Here is a 16,156-nt window from a genome sequence, read left to right on the forward strand (position 1 = left end):
CTCACTCTGTTGCCCAGACTGGAGTGCAGTGGCTCAGTCTCAGCTCACTGCAACCTCTGCCTCCCAGGTTCACGCGATTCTCCTGCCTCAGCCTCCCAAGTAGCTGGGATTATAGGTGTTTGCCATCATGCCTGGCTAATTTTTGTATTTTTAGTAGAAACGGGGTTTCACCGTGTTGGCCAGGCGGGTCTTGAACTCCTGACCTCAGGTGATCCATCCACCTCAGCCTCCCAAAGTGCTGGGATTACAGGTGTGAGCCACTGCACCCGGCCTGTCGTCTTTCAAATGACTGCATAGTATTACACAGTGTGAATACAAACCGTCCTTAACTAGTACCTTATAATGATAAAATGTGAGCCTTTATCTTCTTGCCAGTTATCTCACTTGAGTAAAAATGTATGCTTTTTTTGTCTGCTCTTTGGCTTCTAGTTGAAAATGAACTACCTCCACCAGAAAATATAGAAGTCATTGTTCAAAATCAGAACTATGTTCTTAAATGGGATTATACATATGCAAACGTGACCTTTCAAGTTCAGTGGCTCCAGTAAGTTCTATTCTATAAATTTCCTTTTGCCCGGTTTGTTTTGATTGTGCTTCTTTTCACTCTGCTTCAGTCACCAGGTCCTTGCACACAGAATGACCGACTGAGAGGTGGGTACAATATATTGGAAACATGAGAAATCTCATTTCTAACCCCAGTTCAGCCAGTAACTAACTGGATGGCATTGAGCTAATCGCTTAACCTCCATGGGCCTCAATTTCTTCACTTGTAAAATAGATGGATTCTAATATCTGGGGTTCTTACTGGCTTAAGAAAAAAAAAAAAATGTGACTAGTTGAGTGTGTTATTTCCGCAATCTGAAACACTTACACTTGACCCTGATGTTTTTCTTCAGAACTCTCTTCTTCCATGAGTCCTTAAAATGATCTCAGTCCACTCACTTGTTGAATTCAAAAAATTAGCCTTCCTCATTTCTTTTTTACTTTAGTGGTTTTGACAAAATTTTGTAGTAGTTACTTCGGTGGGAAAGAAAGTTGGAAAGAACTGTGTTCTGTGTGGTTGAGCAGAGGCAGCTAAACACGATGACGTCTAGGCACTGCATAAATGAAAGACAACTAGGTTGGTGCAGTGGCTCATGCCTATAGTCCCAGCTACTCAGTGGGCTGAGGCAGGAGGATTACTTAAGGCCAGGAATTGAGGCTGCAGTGTGCTATGATCACACCTGCAAGTAGCCGCTGCACTGCAGCCTGGGCAACATAGTGAGACCCCCATCTCTAAACATTAAAATTTGTAAAAAAGTGATAAAAGAGAACTGCATGTAGTTTATACTGATTGGAAAATTGTAGGAGATGAATAGAGAGAAAAAAGAGAAGAGGAAAATTAAGTGGAAGGAAAAATGGGTTATGGGGAGAAAAGAAATGGAAAGAAAGATAGGCATTGGTGGCAGAGGAGTAGAGAGCAAAGGCAAGTATAGCTAAGACAGGAAACGAAAAGTCAGAAGAAACTGGAAAGAAACAGAAAATGAGGGAGAAGGGAAGCGTGAGTACTGCTGTGATCAATTTCTCTCTGTCTTTTAGTGTTCATTTTGAACCAAGGGTGACCAGTAGAATGGAAATGCATTTATGTGCATATGTGCCCCACAGTGCATATATAACCTCACAAACCAGTCAGGAGACTGTTCGGTAATCTTTTGTGTATACCTCACTTTCAGAAGTGAATAAATAATAGGGTCACCAAATAGATAATGAGCGGTATTTCTGATGGCTGATCTCTAAGCTGCTTGGGGGCACTTAGCATATTGTACAAAGCACTGAAGAAATGGAGTCAACAGAATCACACATGGTTCTAGAAATCGAAAGCAGTTAGCTGAGATTGCAAAGTGTTGTATGGTTTCAGGCTAAAGAGTGATATACAAATTATAAGGGTTGCAGAAATTGAAAATGTAAAGGTGAATAGGGGCTGAAGAGACCAAAGAAGCCATAAGAAAAGAGATGAGGTAGGAACAAGGCCTTGATTGTTAATTCCGATTTTTTTCAAATAGACAAGTATTAGATGTTTTCTGTTTCTGTAACAAATTACCACAGACTTAGCAACTTAAACAGCTATTTATTGTCTCAAAGTTTCTGTGAGTCAGGAGTCCAAGCGTGGCTTGGCTGGGTCTTCTGCCAAGCAGTCAAGGAGTCAATCAGTCATACAAGACTGGGGGGCCGCTCCCAAGCTCACATGTTGTTGGCAGAATTTATTTCTAGAACTCATGGTGGCTCACTTCTTAGAGACCATCAGGAAGGGAGAGTCTGACCTCTAGATCCTTTTTTTTTTTTTTTTTTGAGAGGGAGTCTCACCCTGTCGCCCAGACTGGAATGCAGGGACATGATCTCAGCTCCCTGCAACCTCCCCCTCCCGAGTTCAAGTGATTCTTCTGCCTCAGCCTCCCGAGTAGCTGGGACTACAGGTGTGCGCCACCATACCCAGCTAATTTTTATAGTTTTAGTAGAAACGGCGTTTTACCATGTTGGCCAGGCTGGTCTTGAACTCCTGACTTCAGGTGATCCACCCGCCTCAGCCTCCCGAAGTTCTTGGATTACAGGCATGAGGCACCGCGCTCAGCCAGTTTTTGTGTATCTTTAGTAGTGACAGGGTTTCTCCATGTTGGCCAGGCTGTTCGAAAACTCCTGGCCTCAAGTGATCCGCCCACCTCAGCCTCCCAAAGTCCTGGGATCAGAGGTGTGAGCCACCACGCCTGGTGAAACCCTCTTTGAAGGGGCTCGTCTGATCAGGTCAGGCCCACCCAGAATAGTCTCTCGTTTGATTCAACTGATTTGGGACCTGAATTACATCTGTGAAATGGCTTTTCTTCTGCCACTCAATGCAACCTCATTATGAGAGGAGGACCTCCAACGTATTTACAGGTCCTGCCCATACTCAAGAGGAGGGGATCATACAGGATGTGTACACCACGGGGCAGGAATCTTGGGGGCCATCTCAGAATTTTGCCTTCTTCAGTGGGAAGGATGTCCTTCTAGAGTAGCAGAACATTTGGACACCAGGTTGCAATGGGAAGAAAGCTGAATAAGTAGAATGGGACAAGATTAGGGTCAACCTCAGGCTATCCTGTAGGCTTTTGGGGACTTTGTGTTGGGGTGATGGGTAACCTGTGCTCTGGATTTGAGGAAGGTGTGCACAGCAATGTGTATGTGGGAGAGTGGACTAAGGAGACACTAGAGAGAGACAAGGAAACCAGTCAGGAGGCTATTAGAGTTCTGGGCTTGAACTGAGATGCTTTTAGCTCCTGGTTCCTGGGCAAGTTACTTCACCTCTTTAGTCTTGTACTTACAGTGTGTCTCTATTTTAGTACTTATCCATTGGTATGCTGGCGCATGTTTAGCAACTGGCTTTCCAGAACGAAAAAGTCCTATTTTGTAGTGTTTGCTGATTTTCGTGCTATAAATATTCCCACCATGGCCACTTTCAAGCCACCAGCCTGATGTCCCTGAACGTGGAATTGGGAAGATATGCACAGTAGCACACCACTGTCATATAGCTACAATAGATAAAGATTGCCCCAAGAGCTTAGACAATAAAATGTAGTAAAATAGTTAGGACAAGATGAATGTATTTATCACCTCTGTCTTTGAAACAATTTTTATAACTTAATTTTTAATAATGGTTTCTGTTTAAAAACCAGTTTGCACTTTGGGAGGCCGAGGTGGGTGGATCACCCCAGGTCAGGAGTTCGAGACCAGCCTGGCCAACATGGCGAAACCCGGTCTCTACTAAAAATACAAAAATTAGGCAGGCCTGGTGGCGTGCGCCTGTAATCCCAGCTACTCAGGGGGACAGAGGCAGGAGAATTGCTTGAACCCAGGAGGCGGAGGTTGCAGTAAGCCAAGATCCTACCACTCCACTCCAGCCTGGGTGACAGAGCGAGACTCGGTCTCAAAAAACAAAAAACCAGCCTGCAGCATTCCTGGAAATTCTAACTAATAGATGTTCTTGCACATTGACATAAGCCACCTGCAGCAGAGCACAGCATGATCACGGTGTGGAACAACGTTTGGCTTTCTTTTATGTTAGATGCATATCTCTTCCATTGTTTGTGAGTTTCCTGAGGGTGGCTTCTATTTATTTCTGTAACTTAGCCCCTATCAGTGTCTGGCATATTGTACATACTTAATAAATATCTATTGAATTAATGTGTGGTTGAGTTTAAAAATTGTTTGTCTTAAAAGTGCCTTTTTAAAAAGGAATCCTGGAAACCATTTGTATAAATGGAAACAAATACCTGACTGCGAAAATGTCAAAACTACCCAGTGTGTCTTTCCTCAAAACATTTTCCAAAAAGGAATTTACCTTCTCCGCGTACAAGCATCTGATGGAAATAACACATCTTTTTGGTCTGAAGAGATAAAGTTTGATACTGAAATACAAGGTAAAGCAGTAGTTTTTACTGGAGATTGTAATTCTCTGATTTGGTACAAGTTCTTAAAATTGTTTTTCTAATTGAACATTATTTCTTTACACATTTTTTCTAGCTTCCCTGCTTCCTCCAGTCTTTAACGTTAGATCCCTTAGTGATTCATTACGTATCTCTATTGGTGCTCCAAAACGGTCTGAAAACAAGCCTGTGATCCAGGATTATCCACTGATTTATGAAATTCTTTTTTGGGAAAACACTTCAAAGGCTGAGGTAAAAAGACTGTATAGTATAATTTTGTAACTTAGAGTTATAACTGTGATTTAGGTAAATAAAGCTTGAATTTAAAATTGGGGGAAATTTTTAAACTTTTATTGGGCTGGGTGCAGTGGCCTGTAATCCCAGCACTTCAGGAGGCCAGGCGAGAGGATCACTTGAGCCCAAGGGTTTGAGACCAGCCTGGGCAAAATAGGAAGACCCTGTCTCAAATAAAAATTTTTAAAAATTAGCCTGGTGTGGTGGCGTGCACCTAATATTCCCAGCTACTTGGGGTGGGAGGATCGCTTGAGCTTCGGAGGTCAAGCTTGCAGTGAGCCATGATCGTGCCACCGCACTCCAGCCTGGGTGACAGAGTGACTGACAGCCTGTCTTAAAAAAAAAAAAAAAGGCCGGGTGCAGTGGCTCACGCCTGTAATCCCAGCACTTTTGGGAGGCTGAGGTGGGTGGATCATGAGGTCAGGGGATCAAGACCATCCTGGCTAACACATGAAATCCCATCTCTTCTAAAAATGCAAAAAATTAGCTGGGCGTGGTGGCAGGCGCCTGTAGTCCCAGCTGCTTGGGAGGCTAAGGCAGAGCTTTCAGTGAGCCAAGATCGTGCCACTACACTCCAGCCTGGGCAACTGAGCAAGACTCCATCTCAAAAAAAAAAAAAGTGATTAACTCAGATATTTACAGAATGAAGAACATGAGCATTTTTCATGTTTTGTACTATAGAGTTATGGGTGAGCTACATCTGGGCCCCAGTTTGCTTTTAAAATACAGATTCCTGAGCCTGTTGTTGCTGAATCATTATCTCTGGGGATGGAGCTCAGGAATTTGCATTTTTTTTAACATGATTCCCATGTATTCATCTAAATCCGGGTTTCTCAGCACTACTGACGTTTGGGTTGGATAGTTCCTTGTCGGGGGGGCGGGGCTGACCTGTGCAGTGCAAGATGCCTGGCAGCATTCTGGTTTCTGCCTACTAGATGCCAGTAGTGTTCCTTCCTAGTTGTGACAACCAAAAATATCTCCAAATACTGTCAAATGTCCTCTGGTGGCTCCTCCAAGGGGACAAAAATTGATTCTTATGGGACAAAAGAATCTAGATAATACAGTTGTTTTTATTCCTCCAAAACCATTGGAAAGCATTCTTCCAAAGTTCAGCTTTGCCCAACAAAATCTTATTCCTTAGTCTTTAATTTTATGGTGGGGGAAGGATTAGAAAAAAATTGCCCAGAAAGTAATGAAAAAAGGGTTGACAAACACTGGTCTAAACCCTAAAATTCAGGTACCACTGACAAAGATAATATACACCATCAGATAATATACAGCATCAGATAATATACGTGTTTCCCACATCACTTCTCCCCTGTGGAGTGTTAGTCAAGGATCTACCTTTAAAACTCCTGTCCAGGCAGGCTGGTAAATTCTTTCCTTTCGCTTCATTTTCTATTGGAAATCTAAGCAAATTCCATTGATTTGGCTGCTTCCCGTTTTCACTGTCTAACAACACTGTAACCATAGCATAATGTAGCCCATTGAGAATTATGGTCAGTTTTCAGATGTCTGTAGATCAGACAAACCTAAATTTCTATCTCACACTACTAAATTGTGTAACGTTACTCAAGGTGCTTTATCTCTTGGAGATTTTGCTTCCTCTTCTCTGAAGTGGTGGTAATCATAACAACTAAATTTTTCAAAAGGATGTTTATAAGGTTTAAAAGGAAGTAACAGATATGAAAATACCTAGCACATTGCTGGACAAGTAGTAGAGATTCAATAGATTGTAGCTGCCATCTTATCCTATACTGGATCATATATCAATAATTATTATTATAGAAACTCTTATTGAATACTTATATGTAAGGTACTGTGCTTAGTATTGTACATGAATTGTCTGAATCATTCTTCAAAACAACGCTGCCAAATGACGTGATTGGTTAAATTGCTGTTTGGCAAATACTTGGGATGGTGCCTTCATCCCAGCATCACCAGACTGTAGATGCTGGAGCCCGAGTAGATGTGCTGAGAGCAGAGGCCTTAAGTGTGCTTGCAGGGTTTGGCTTGGCTCTTGCGCTGCTCCTATTTGCCAGGGAGAAAGCATATTCCATATAGTCTCAGGTCCAAGGAGGATTAGAGGCTTTTGGAGCTGACCTAAACCCGATGCGATGCGCAGCCTGCATGGGAGCTCCCCAGCCAGTCTGTAGACTTGCGAGTGAGAAACTACATAATCACGTTGTGAGCCACTGAATGTTAAGGCAGTTTTGTTATATCTTTTTTTTTTTTTTTTTTGAGACAGGTTCTCATTTTGTCACCCAGACTGGAGTGCACTCATGTGATGTCAGCTCACTGCAGCCTCAACTTCCTAGGCTTAAGCGATCCTCCCACTTCAGCTTCCCAAGTAGCTGGGACTACAGGCACATGCCACCATGCCCAGCTAATTTTTTTGTATTTTTGCTAGAGATGGGGTTTTACCATGTTGCCTAGGCTTTGTTTGTTTGTTTGTTTTGGAAATAGGGATTTCCTCAACCTCCCAAATAACAGAGACTACAGGCTCACACCACCATGCCTGGCTAATTTTTTTGAAATTTCTTGTAGAGACAGAGTCTTGCTACATTGTCCAGGCTAGTCTTGAACTCCTGGGCTCCGATGATCCTCCTTCTTGGCCTCTCAGAGTGCTGGGATTACAGGTGTGAGCCACCGGCTTGTTAGACATTATTCTGGCAATAGCTGACTAATACAGATAGGAGCAATAACTGTCCCAATTTTACAGGTCAGGGAATCAGGCAGAGAGAAATTAAATAACGATTGCAGGACCACACAGCTGTAAGTGATACCTCTTCATAAGGCAGTTTGAGGCCCAAACCCGTACTCTTAACCATTCTGTCACTAATCAGAGGTAATACAATGGCAATTACCCCAGACTTGGCATGTACTTATAAATCAATTAGAATTCTGTTAGGAATAGATCATATGCTTTTTGGCAGCAGCATTTTTAACTTTCTCATTTGGATATGGTGGTTTGTCTAAAACAAATTTATATTTCTTACACATATACCCTGTAATCCCAGCGCTTTGAGAGGCCGAGGTGGGTGGATCAATTGAGGCCAGGAGTTCATGACCAGCCTGAACAACATGGTGAAACCCCCATCTCTATCAAAAAAAAAATAGGCGTGGTGGCATCTGCACCTGTAATCCCAACTACTCAGGAGGGTGAGGCAGGAGAATCACTTGAACCCAGGAGGCGGAGGTTGCAGTGAGCCCAGATTGCACCACTGCACTCTAGCCTGGGTGACAGAGCGAGACTGTCTAGAAAAAAAACCAAACACGTACCAACTACGTGGGAGAGGCCAATGTTAGACTGAACATAAAAGAATTGAGAAAGTACATATTCCCCGATTTCATGAGGTGACTAAATTTTATCAATGATTTAATTATATTTTCTAGAGAAAAATTATCGAGAAAAAAACTGATGCTACTATTCCTAATTTGAAACCACTGACTGTATATTGTGTGAAAGCCAGAGCACACAGCATGGATGAAAAGCTGAATAAAAGCAGTGTTTTTAGTCATGTTGTGTGTGAGGAAACAAAATCAGGTCAGAATCTTTTATTGTCTTTTTTAAAAATGTGACTAGACAGAATAAAAGTAATTCTATACTGAACACTGAAAATTGTAAAACATTTTCTCTTTACTGCAAAAAATATATAGAAAGAATGTTTTCTTCTTGAACTACATAAATCAAAAGTAGACTTTTTAGAAAATATTTGTAATGCTTAACTCTCAAGTCGATGTTGATGCTTTATATCTCATCCAGTATCCCTATAATTAATTTCCTTAATTTATTGCTGTTTAACATTTAATAAGACTATTAGTTTTAAATTTTTAAAATATCCTTAACATAATTATCATGTAGAAATCACTTAGTTCCATTGTGAATTTGTTTAACGTGGGAACAGTTTTAGTCTCGTTTTCTATTTTGCAGTTTCTAGTGTTGACCAGTAGAGGCTCAGTCACAGAATATCTATTAAATTCTGCTAGTTGCATGACGTATAAGCACTGAAGGATACTTGCACGTTTGGCCTGTATGTCAATATTGTATTTCTCCCTGAGGATCTCTTAGTTCAGTTCCCACGCCAATCTTTACATGTAAACGTCATTGCCTATGGTTGCTGTGGACTCAGTGCTACCAGAAATATTTTTAAGAGTATTATTTAATAGATTTTATATTTCCTTTCATATGGCTTGTCTTTCACACAGCTGTCAGCACTGGTAGGGCATTTGTATGTCAAAACATATAAATATGTGTATCTTTTTAGGAAATACATCTAAAATTTGGCTTATAATTGGAATTTTTACTGTATTACTTGCTCTCCCGTTTGTCATTTATGCTGTGAAAGTCCTCTTGAGATGCATCAATTATGTCTTCTTTCCATCACTTAAACCTTCTTCCAATATAGATGAGGTATGTTACTTTTTTTATATTTTTTTTTGTCAACAGCTGGGAAATGAACAGGAAATGTGTTTGATTTCAACAGGATATGTATAGGTTTTCTTGATATCCAGAAAATAATAGAGGCTGATGTGGGTATTTTCTTCAAAGTTTTAGTCAATTAACTTTAAAAACAGTAATTTAATATAATAACATAGCATGGGATAGTAATGATTGTCCTTAATTTTTATATTTTTCTGGCAATTCCTAGATTCACTGTGGCATTTGTTTTGCCATTTAAAGCCTGTGATTCTTGGCCAGGCATGGTGGCTCATGCCTGTAATCCCAGCACTTTGGGAGGTTGAGGCGGGTGGGTCACTTGAGGTCAGGAGTTTGAGACCAACCGGCCAACATGGAGAAACCTTGTCTCTACTAAAAATATAAAATTAGCTGGGCGTATTAGCACACGCTTGTAATCCCAGCTACTCGGGAGGCTGAGGCAGGAGGATCGCTTGAACCCAGGAGGTGGAGGTTGCAGTGAGCCGAGGTTGTGCCACTGCACTCCAGCCTGGGCGACAGAGCAAGACTCTGTCTCTAAATAAGTAAATAAATAAAGTCTGTGATGTGATTCTTTTCAGTACAGACAGTCCCCAACTTACGCCGTTGGAATTAGGTCCTCCACTTGTCAGGACATAATTCCATTGTAAGTTGGGAGCATCTGTATATATCCAGAAGACTGAAATATTCTATCAGTGTAGAAAGTATATTATATGGGTGAAATCACACAAAATGAAATAAAACGTGAGACTTTTTTTTTATGACACATCACAGTTTTTTGTTTGGCACTTCTGTGAAGTTAGCATATTAAATGAAAGCACTAAATGGTGAAGGCCTAAGCACAGAATCTGTTCCTGGGAAATGATGCACTCATCTAGGGTGGCTTTTATGAATTTGAGCGAGTCACTAAGGGCAGGTAAGCAAGTACCCTTGGCTGTAAACCACCCCATAGAGGTGTGACGAACAAAGGAGATAAACCACAAGAGCTTTACCACTCTACAAATGCTCAGTAAATATTAACAATTTTACTGTTATACCCCTGAGCACAAGAATGTCATTCTTGTGTACTCTGATATTCATAGCTATTATTTAAAATAGACTTAAAACTAGTTACAATAGCTAATAATCTCTCACTTGTGCTTCTTCTGGATATCTATGGGTTAGATACAAACATTTTTATTATCTCAAAAACAAATGTCGTGATCCCAGAGCCCTCGCGCTCCTGTCCTTCCCGTGTTCTTCCCCGCCTACCCCTGACGGCACAGTGTACCTTTCTTAGGTACTTTTCAAAGACTCACCACAAAAGGTACTAAGATAAGAGTGACCTCATTAGTGATTTTAAACATTATAAGGCAATTAGTATGTTCTTAGGTGACTTTTTAATATGCAGACCAGAAGAGAGGTTTTCTCAGTAATGGACATAAGAAACTAAAGCTATTATAACTAGAAAAGGAATTTTTATTATTTTAAATAATTGATTTCTACTCTTTCCCTTTTTTTTAATTAGTATTTCTCTGAGCAGCCATTGAAGAATCTTCTGCTTTTAACTTCTGAGGAGCAAATCGAAAAATGTTTTATAATTGAAAATATAAGCACAATTGCTACAGTAGAAGAAACTAATCAGACTGATGAAGATCATACAAAATACAGTTCCCAAACCAGCCAAGATTCAGGAAATTATTCTAATGAAGATGAAAGTGAAAATAAAACAAGTGAAGAACTACAGCAGGACTTTATATGACCAGAAATGAACTCTGTCAAGTATAAGGTTTTTCTGCAGGAGTTACACTGGGATCCTGAGCTCCTTCCCTTCCTCTCAGTAACTACAAAGAGAACATTTCCCTGTTTCGGGGAAGAAAAAACATCTTTAGATCATAGGTCCTAAAAACACAGGCAAGCACTTTAGTATTTAAAAATGAAATTACAGGCCCAGGCACAGTGACTCATGCCTGTAATCCCAGCACTTTGGGAGGCCAAGGCAGGCAGATCATGAAGTCAAGAGATCGAGACCATCCTGGCCAACATGGTGAAACCCCATCTCTACTAAAAGTATAAAAATTAGCTGGGCATGGTGGCATGTGCCTGTAGTCTCAGCTACTGAGGAGACTGAGGCAGGAGAATCACTTGAACCCGGGAGGTGGAGGTTGCAGTGAGCCGAGATGGCGCCACTGCACTCCAGCCTGGCAACAGAGTGAGACTCTCTTTAAAAAAAAAAAAGAAAAAGAAAAAAGAAAGAAATTATAAGAGTTGAGACAAACGTTTCCTACATTGTCTTCCACGTGTAAAATCTTGAAAAAGTCTGTCATTGGACCTGCATTGGATGAGATGAGTCAGATCAAAATGATGACCACCCGTCCCCCTCTTGCGAGCCTAAGTGCAGCCGTGCTCGCTGTGCACCGTGGCTAGGGATGATGTCTGTGTTCCTGTCCGTCACTGATGCTGCTGGTTACTGCATGTGCCACACCTGTCTGTTCGCCATTCTTAACATTCTATTTCATTCTTCCTCTGGAGATTTTTCAAACATTTGGCCTTTTAACACTGAGGTTAGGCCCTCAGGAAATTTATTTAGGAAAGTCCGAACCCATTATCACCTGGTTTTCTGGAAAGTAGCTTAGCCTAGAAAATAGCTGCAGATGCCAGAAAGATGATCCCTAAAATTGTTCAGGGACTTCTGTTCGTTTATCCCGAGAACATTGGCTTCCGCATCACAGTATCTACCCTTACATGGTTTAGGATTAAAGCCAGGCAATTTTTTACTACACAGTAAGACTTCTGATTCAAAACTTACTAGAACAATAGCTTCTGGCTGGAATTTGCAATCCCTGAAGTCATGGAAAATAGGTAACTATCTAATTAGAGAAATAATTGTTGTATTTTAAGATCTGAGAGTGCATACAAGTTTTAATATACGTGCCATGCCAGAAGATAGTGTATGCAAGAAGTCTTGGGACCAGAAAATGGCCATGATGGGAGACTGACACAGAAGAAGAATGCTTCCATAGGAAAGAGGTTGCTGGCCTTGGTGCAAGAGGAAGAAGAATGTTCCACTGGGAGCCTGAGCGCCTAATCAGCTCTCAGCGATTAACCCACTCTGTTGTTATGGGTGGTCTCTGTCATTTTGAGCACCAGGCTGGCTTCTCTGCACTGTCTGGCAGTATTCAGATACCCCTTCTGCTCAGCCTGCTTGGCCTTAAAATACAAATCATTGAACTGAGTGGGAAAAAAATGTAACTAGGAAGAAAAACCTAATTTAAGAAATTATATAATGCTTTCCAAAGGCACCTACAACTTATTTTTAAATTACTTGCTACTGGGGATTACCCATGGATATCCTTAATAGGCAGGAAGTCTGGGAATTCTGGTGGCCTCTAGGGCAGAGTTCTCAGAGCAGCGTTCCGGCAAGGACCAGTGAAAGAGAAAAGAGACAAAGTTAGAGCGTGCTGGGAAGCGGCCATTGCTAAGGCCAGTCTGATTTAAGTAGTCATTTCTGCTGAAAAAACAGATCATCCTGGTGGAAGAAGAGGTTGAAGGCAGCTGCCCTCAGGAGAGCTGTGGTGCTCAGCACATCCTGGGCACATAACGTGTCTGCAGGCCACACCGTGCGTGTCCCCGGACCTGCCACCTGGCTTCTGGAGTGGTTCAAGCAGAGCATAGTGAGCCATTGAGGAGACCCAGGAATCTCCTCTGAGACCCAGCTCTCTGCCGGAGAACCCCACACTGACACATTTTCATTTTTCAGACCAGAGGCTGCTTTTTGAGACTGTCTCACTGTGTTGCCCAGGCTGGAGTGCAGTGGCTTGATCTCGGCTCACTGCAACCTCCGCCTCCCAGGTTCAAGTGATTCTCTGCCTCAGCCTCCCGAGTAGCTGGGATTACAGGTATCCACCAACACACCCCATTAGTTTTTGCATTTTATAGAGACGGGGTTTCACCATGTTGGCCAGGCTGGTCTTGGACTCCTGACCTCGTGCTCCACCCACCTCGGCCTCCCAAAGTGCTGGGGTTATAGGTGTGAGCCACCATGCATGGCTGGCCTGACCTTTGGAAAAGTCCTGTCACTTTGGAAGTTTGCGTCTTTAAAGAGCTGATTGGGAACGTATCCTGACTGCCTGCCACCATTGCTTATCAGACTACTGCAATTCAGTGATCCTGCCCGGGACTTCTGGCGCTGGGTTCACCACTGGGAAATCGTGCTTCGGACTGGATAGCCTAAAAAGGAGTAATAATGCCCTTGTAGGATGTGGAGAAGGGAAAATACGGACATTAGCATTAAAAGACACCAGTGAAATCGTTAGATCTCTAGGAAGTTGGAGCACAAGACTTCACGTTTTGAGACCATCTGTGGTTTTCAGTGAACAAGCACTGAGCACTAGCAGCAAAAAACAACAACAAAAAACCTCGTTTTTACCTCGTCTTCTAGACATTAAAAGGCAGTTGCATTCCACTCTTCATTATGTTTCTACATGTTGCTTCATCAGCATATGCTTAGCTGTGACAAGTATATTTTCTGAACAGAAATTTACTTAGAAATACCATGTACTTGGGGGTACCAATTAACTGCCTTAAAATTAGCATATTGATAGTTCTTGGAGAGACCAAGTATAATCTAAGAATTTATATGAAAGATTTGTATCATTAGAGCCAGAAATAATTTTGTATTAATATATAATACAGATGAACATATATGTACATGTGTAACTTTTGACATGAGCCTGTCAACATACTCATATATGTACCTGCACATGTACCCACGTGGTGTGGGTGTTATTCCTTTAGTATGGAAGACTTAAAGTACTTATTCGTATAGCTTGTAACTAAAAATTAGAACAGCTCCCTAGAATTACGAACTTTAAAAGTCTGACTAGATATTTGCAACTTACAAAAAAGTTACTTTTAAAAATATAAGTTAGGGCAAGGCACTGTGGCTCATGCCTATAATCTCAGCCCTTTTGGGAGGCAAAGACAGGAGGATCACCTCAGGCCAGGAGTTCAAGACCAACCAACCTGGGTAACATGGCCAGACCCCATCTCTGAAATATATATATATATATATATATTAGAGTTATATATAGAGATATATATGATATATTGTATATATCATATATGTGTATATATATATATAACTTAGAGTTTGTATCTTCCCCCAAAAGAGGCTGTAATATTTACAGCAGCCTCAAATTGCTCTTAAGGGGTTTGGGTGTGCAGAAGCTTTCCTTTCCCTACCCAGGGCCCTGTGACTACCTAACATGTTGTGCACTGATTTGTTCTGTTTGCTGTCTGTCCCCCTCTGCCCCACTGCTACAACAGATGCTCCAAGAGAGCAGGGACTTTATTATTCATTACTGCATCCCCAGTAATGAAGGTACTTAGAAAATAATTATTGAATGAATGAAATCTAAACTGAATCTGAGGGTATTTGTGGCAGTGTTTGTTTTATTGAATTGTAGACGGACATAACCGTGTTTTCAGTGTTTCTGTGCAACAAGCTTGTACGTTTTATTTCACTTGTGTTTTGTCTTAAACCCTACTGCTGGAAACAATTTTATATAATAAGCAGTGGGCCCAAAAGTCTGGGGTTTTTTTTGTACTTAGTGCGTTTGTATGCAACAGAGATGCTGCAGCTGATGGCTTTAAACAATATTCATCATGGAAGGGCTGAGGCCTGTGCTTGGTGTTCCACAGCCCAGGGTTGAGCATCCTGAAGGAGCCAGTGCAGCCGTCACTGTCCCCAGAGCCTGTGGAGATAGAGCCCGTTTGCTGCTTTTTCTTCCCACTCTCGAGACATGGCTGGAGCAGTCTTCATTGAATGAAAGTCTGCTGTGGTATTGCATAGCCTTGCTTTCTTGAACTAATCTGTTTGCCCTTCACAAGTATGTCTTCTGTCAGGATGAGTCCGTTCCAAGGAGGCTCGTCAGTCTCATGGGTAAGTAGATTTCTCCTGCCATCTGGACACATTTCACTCGGAAGTTGAATACAATTTGTATTCAGGCTGGGAACCTGAACACACATTTGTGGTTTTTTTTTTTTTTTTTTTTTTTTTTTTTGAGGCAGAGTCTCGCTCTGTCGCCCAGGCTGGAGTGCAGTGGCCGGATCTCGGCTCACTGCAAACTCCACCTCCCGGGTTCACACCATTCTGCCTCAGCCTCCCGAGTAGCTGGGACTACAGGTGCCCGCCAGCTCGTCCAGCTAGTTTTTTGTATTTTTTAGTAGAGACGGGGTTTCACTATGTTAGCCAGGATGGTTTCGATCTGCTGACCTCATGATCCGCCCGTCTCGGCCTCCCAAAGTGCTGGGATTACAGGCTTGAGCCACCGCGCCTGGCCACATTTGTGTTTTTAAGCTTCCCTTTTTTACAGTGGACAAGGACACAAATAATAAATAAATCATCCCTAATGCCCAAGAAATACCCTGTTACTTAGTAATGACAAAATACCAGTAACTTCCAGTTGTTTCTCACCTTTTTTCTTGAGTAGGATGATAACAGAATTACAACTGTTGAGGGCAACATAAACACAGGTGGATATTTGTGGTGTGATATTGATGGAAAAATAGCGATCTTTTTCTTTACCTGAGGGAAACAAAGGCAAGAGGGGAATTCGATAGTGTCTCATAACGAAGGATTTCTGAGTTTTCCTCCCCTTTCTGTGTGTGATCTGTCTCCACCTAGAACCCATGTTCTAGCAAGAGACATTTTGTGGGTGAAGAAGTGATTGGTGATGAGGATGAAGAAAATGTTGGCAGTTCCAGCCTGGCCAACATGGTGAAATCCCGTCTCTACTGAAAATACAAAATCTAGCTAGGCATGGTGGCACACGCCTATAATCCCAGCTGCTGGGGAGGCTGAAGCAGGAAAATCGCTTGAACCCGGGAGGAGGTTTCAGTGAACTGAGATCGCGCCACTGCACTCCAGGCTGGGCAACAGAGGGAGACTGCATCTCAAAAGAAAAAAACAATGTTGGCAGAGAAGATATTCTGTTGGTTTTTTTTT

At 41.9% G+C, this 16,156-nt stretch overlaps 1 protein-coding gene and 1 long non-coding RNA gene across 2 annotated transcripts in view; both read left to right on the forward strand.

Moving 5' to 3' along the window:
- Positions 1-11,424, forward strand: part of IFNAR1 (interferon (alpha, beta and omega) receptor 1) — a 30,997-nt gene extending 19,573 nt beyond the window's left edge. The window contains exons 6-11 of the mRNA XM_011960156.1: positions 429-544; positions 4,231-4,430; positions 4,534-4,688; positions 8,127-8,277; positions 8,999-9,144; positions 10,676-11,424. Of these exons, the coding sequence (XP_011815546.1) occupies positions 429-544; positions 4,231-4,430; positions 4,534-4,688; positions 8,127-8,277; positions 8,999-9,144; positions 10,676-10,909 (1,002 nt within the window). The 3' untranslated portion in view covers positions 10,910-11,424. The remainder of the gene's footprint in view (positions 1-428; positions 545-4,230; positions 4,431-4,533; positions 4,689-8,126; positions 8,278-8,998; positions 9,145-10,675) is intronic.
- A 2,850-nt stretch (positions 11,425-14,274) lies between these two features.
- LOC105524756 lies at positions 14,275-15,568 on the forward strand. Its single transcript, XR_001003805.1, has 2 exons — positions 14,275-15,175; positions 15,494-15,568. It is a non-coding gene; the product is annotated as an uncharacterized LOC105524756 (long non-coding RNA).
- Positions 15,569-16,156: the final 588 nt, after the last annotated feature.

Source organism: Colobus angolensis, unplaced genomic scaffold (assembly GCF_000951035.1).
Source record: "Colobus angolensis palliatus isolate OR3802 unplaced genomic scaffold, Cang.pa_1.0 Scaffold506, whole genome shotgun sequence".
Taxonomy (NCBI): domain Eukaryota; kingdom Metazoa; phylum Chordata; class Mammalia; order Primates; family Cercopithecidae; genus Colobus; species Colobus angolensis.